Raw genomic sequence first — 4,463 nt, forward strand, 5'->3', positions numbered from 1 at the left:
TCAGTTGTGTCAAGAAAGAAGGAAAAGACCTTGGTACTGCTGCCTCAGCATATGCCTGTAAAATTCTAAGTGATTTAGTTTGCCTACATTTCATATCCCGGTTTCCCCCTACAGAGACAGTGGTCTCTGTCACTAATACAGTGTAAATGTTATTAGAGCCAGTAATATAGAAAGAAAAATGGGAAAATGTTACAAATAAACACGTAAATAAATAAAAAAGAACAAAATAGAACCAATAAAAATAACCTCTAGAAATGATCTTGGATCGTAATAAGCGCTGAATTCCCATAACACCATCAGTGCATATAAAGAGGAGGACTGTTTCTGTGTGCCAGGCGTGCCAGCTGCAACTTTATTCTGGCAACACTCAACAACCAGCAAGAGCAGAGCGCAATACAAAGAGCCATTTAGATTGTACAGACAGGCAAAGAATCTAAATCTCAGGAAAATTAGATGATTAAAAATGCAGCTGTGGACACCCATCTATTAAAAGCACAACTGCTTTCGGCATATTGAGTCTCTCCATTCACACTCTCCAAGATATTGTGGAATTGAGGTAGCATATTGTGAAATTAACTAATCTTGTTTTAGCTCTTTCCAATCTGCAGTTGCACACACAAACCTCTCTCTCACACACACAACAAGGTTATATCAACAGTACATTTTATAGATGTTGTTCTGTTCAGCTATAGTGGGCAGTCTTGCTTTAAGACATGTGATGCCTCTCTTTTTCTCTCCCACTCGCTAGGCAGTATTGCTATACACACAAACACGCCTGCACTCACACATGCGCTTGCACACCAATCAGTACACTGGGAAGAGGAGAGACTCGTACTGAGTGGCTTCTCAATGGGAGAAAAGAGCTGAGAGGAGAGAGTGGTGGAGAGAGCAAGCGCATGAGAGAGAGAGCGTGTGAAGGAGCAGTGCCGTCGCATGTGCAGGACCCTCTGTGGGCTAAAAGTGTGGAGGGAAATTAGCTTGTTATCCCCCAAAGAAGCTTCACCTTCACAGAGAAGATTTAAAGGTGACATGACAAGCCTCTTGTCCCTCAAATCCCTACTAGCATAGCTGTAAGGGGAGAATTTGGTGTTGGGTGCTTGCCTCTGTTTACAGAATTGCTGGAGGACTTAAAACAAGAGGGGATCGAGGGCAGGAGAACGGACAAGAGTCACCTCATCCCCCTCTGACCCACAGATCCAAACAGCAACTTTGCTGGGAAGCTCTTTGTCGAGAGCATGGATGTATAAATGACAATGTGCTGAGGATTTCTTTTGCAGGAACACTGACAGCACATTCCTTTGACATTCTCCTGACAACATATCACAGGTAAGACTAGGTGTGAACATTTTATTACAGTTTGATACAAAAAGAGGGAATCATAATCTACAGAAAGTCAGTTTTACAAGAATGACATGAAAGTCTGTCAGCAAGTGTGCACGTTTTGGAGATGACAAACTTGACTGACCAATTCAAAGGAAAAACATGCAAACTTACAGTAAAATTCACTCTTTGCCACTAATAGTTATTTTTTTGCTTATAAATGACAGTTTCAATAAGGTGCAGATCATATAAACTTAAAGGCTTCTCATGTCAATCATTTCTCAGCTCAGTGGTCCTATAGTTGCTTCATAGGTGAATGTAAAACATCCATGTTACCCTCAATAATACACATGGGCTGTATTTTGTACTACTAACGTATATGACACAGCGAAATACAGTTAAAATGCAGACCAGGTATTTCTTTTTCAAAACTATACCACATATTTACTCACCCCGAAATGTCTGAAACCATACTGGATTTGTTATTATCATAAAAATCATTATTATTTATCTACAGTATTTGCCCCAAAATGTCGAGGCACATGTGCACCACCAGTGTGCAGAGAGTGCAAAATATCCTGCGGGAATCGTGTGCAGGTGTGTCCGCTAGAGCATTTGGGGAGTGCTCATGTGGAGCGCAATGGGACGATGATGAGCGCGTGGACCATAAAGTAATGCCAATAAAACCATCCAGCCAGATGATTTATCAGATAAATGCATTAATTAGATGACAGCTGCGCGCACTGACTCCCGAAGCTGCTTTCAACAACCTACCGGTATTGCACATATCCCCATAATTGTGACTTAAAATATTACCTGGAAAATCAAATATATGCAACAGAATGCATCAGTTTAAGGTCATTACCTGAAGTCTAAAGTGGATTCTTTTGTTTTCAGATTAACTGTCTTGTCTAAAAAGTACAATGTAGTCTTGGAATATTAATAAAGATCTTCATTTTAGTAATAATATAATAATAATAATAATAATAACGATCACAATTTTGTGAACTAATTTTCTTCTATTGTATTAATAGTCTTGATTGCATGTGTCAGATCTCTTTATACTATCTTCATGAAGACAGTTTAAGTTTCTTTTAGCAGTCAGTGAGAACAGAAATCCTCTGGGACCAGTTCACATTTCCACAAAACTGTGGATTAAGGAGGCTTCAGTGGAGGAAAAGGGATTAAAATGTCCTGTTAATATTTATATGCTTAATTTTGAGCTTGATGAATATTCAATGGAAATCTCAATGTCATTTGAGGGTACATTGAGTGATTCTCCTGTCAGCTTGAAGAGTGCAAAATAACTCCAATGTGCCACCCATTAATTAAACACTCTTTGCCATTTAAAGTGATGGAGATGTTGGGATTCTTGCCATTTTTGTTCAGATGTTGCTGAGGAGTAATTCAAAAAAGTTATTTTTTTTACAGATTTCACCTCTTGCAATTTAAAATAGCTACGCTACGAAAAATGTAAAGACTTCATAAACATTCCAAGTCCGTGTTGATATACAATAGTTATGTTGATTTATTTGGAACTGGACATTTCATTTATGATATTAGTGTATTGTTAATGACACAATCCGACCCTTTTAGATCAGACACATTGTGCAAAAAAAAGCCACGAGGTAACTCATTTGACTTGTGTTTCTGTTTTGTATCGATATATATTTTCTCAACACTGATCAACCCAAGGTTATGCTGTAGTTATGAGAGAACTTGCAATAAACTATTGCAAACAGTAAATAAGGGCTTGTTCCCTCATGATTAATTAGTCTGTTTTTAATAAGTGTAGTGATCAGTCGGTACCTGAAGTGGTTGATTATCTCTGAAGCAATAATTAATCTTGTCATACTCTCACTGTTGATTTAAAACTGCATTGCCATTTTTTAAATTAAATGTCTTTAAATGAAAGTTATGATGTGAAATAATTATTGTTAAGTGCGCATATGAGATAAATGCTAAGGGGAGAAATCATACATAGGAGTGTGTCAGACAGAATAAGCATTATGCTTTGATATCTTTTCTCTAGCCAGTGCTCCTGCCATGTCCTGGTTCATGTCCCTGTGGATAAGTGTTAGCTGCCTACTGCTGTGCCACGCCACTTTGTATGAGACCATCCAGCAGCATCATGTGACCCGCCCGGGCCGCAACGCCATACAGATACTGGGTCAGTGCCTTGATTTATTTTTATGTTCTTTGTCCCAAGACTGATCAGTTCTTCATCTGGAATGTTAGCTCAGCTCTTTAGATGTCGAAGTCCTGTGGTCAGTGCTGTGTAGATGTGGCTGTATGAAGCACCTCTAAGGAAGCTCTAGTGGGGTCTGTTGAGGACACTCCACTCACGAATCAGTCCACAAGGTTGTATATAAAAAGACAAATGAGCTTGAGATGACTATTTCTGACCTTTTTTGTTTAATTTTTATTAGATTCGCAAATTATCTGCATTGTGATATATGCTGCATGTGGTACACTTTTTGGTAGGTAAGAAATCTATGTATGTGTGTTATCCTCTTCTCTTTGAACTCCATGTTGTGAGTGACAACTCAGCCTTGCACACTCCCGGTCAAAAGTTGTAAAACACTTGCCTGAAATGCTTCTCATGATCTTAAAAATCTTTTGATCTGAAGGCGTATGCTTAAATGGTTGAAATTAGTTTTGTTGACGGAAATATAATTGTGCCACCATAATAATTTATTTCTGTATAAAACTAAAATTTTATTAAACAAAAAGTTTTTGAAATGTATGAATTGGACCAAATAATAAAGAAAAGCAGCCAATAAGTGCCCAACATAGATGGGAACTACTTCAGTACTGTTTAAAAAGTATTCCAGGGTGATTCCTCTAGAAGTTGGTTGAGAAAATGTCATGAGTACATGTCTGCAAATTCTAGGCAAAGGGTGATTACGTTGAAGACGCTAAAGTATAACACAGTTTTGATTTATTTTGGATTTTGTTTAGTCACAACATAATTCCCATAGTTCCATTTATGATATTCCATAGTTTTGATGACTTTTCTATTATCATAAAATGTGGAGGATAAAAAACACACTCATTCTTTATTACATATATATATATATATATATATATATATATATATATATATATATATATATATATATATATAAAAATAAAGAATGAGT

General features: G+C 37.2%; 1 protein-coding gene across 4 annotated transcripts in view; it reads left to right on the plus strand.

Annotated features, from left to right (window-relative positions):
• Positions 1 to 829: 829 nt before the first annotated feature.
• LOC127633040 (chemokine-like protein TAFA-1) overlaps positions 830 to 4,463 on the plus strand; it is a 588,934-nt gene continuing 585,300 nt past the window's right edge. For all 4 annotated transcript variants that reach the window (XR_007969165.1, XR_007969164.1, XR_007969163.1 and 1 more), the window contains exons 1-2: positions 830 to 1,326; positions 3,353 to 3,490. Coding sequence is in view for 1 of the 4 variants with exons in the window: in XM_052111904.1 (XP_051967864.1) it covers positions 3,367 to 3,490 (124 nt within the window). In the remaining 3 variants the exon portion in view is untranslated. The remainder of the gene's footprint in view (positions 1,327 to 3,352; positions 3,491 to 4,463) is intronic.

This window comes from Xyrauchen texanus, chromosome 39, assembly GCF_025860055.1.
Source record: "Xyrauchen texanus isolate HMW12.3.18 chromosome 39, RBS_HiC_50CHRs, whole genome shotgun sequence".
Taxonomy (NCBI): Eukaryota; Metazoa; Chordata; class Actinopteri; order Cypriniformes; family Catostomidae; genus Xyrauchen; species Xyrauchen texanus.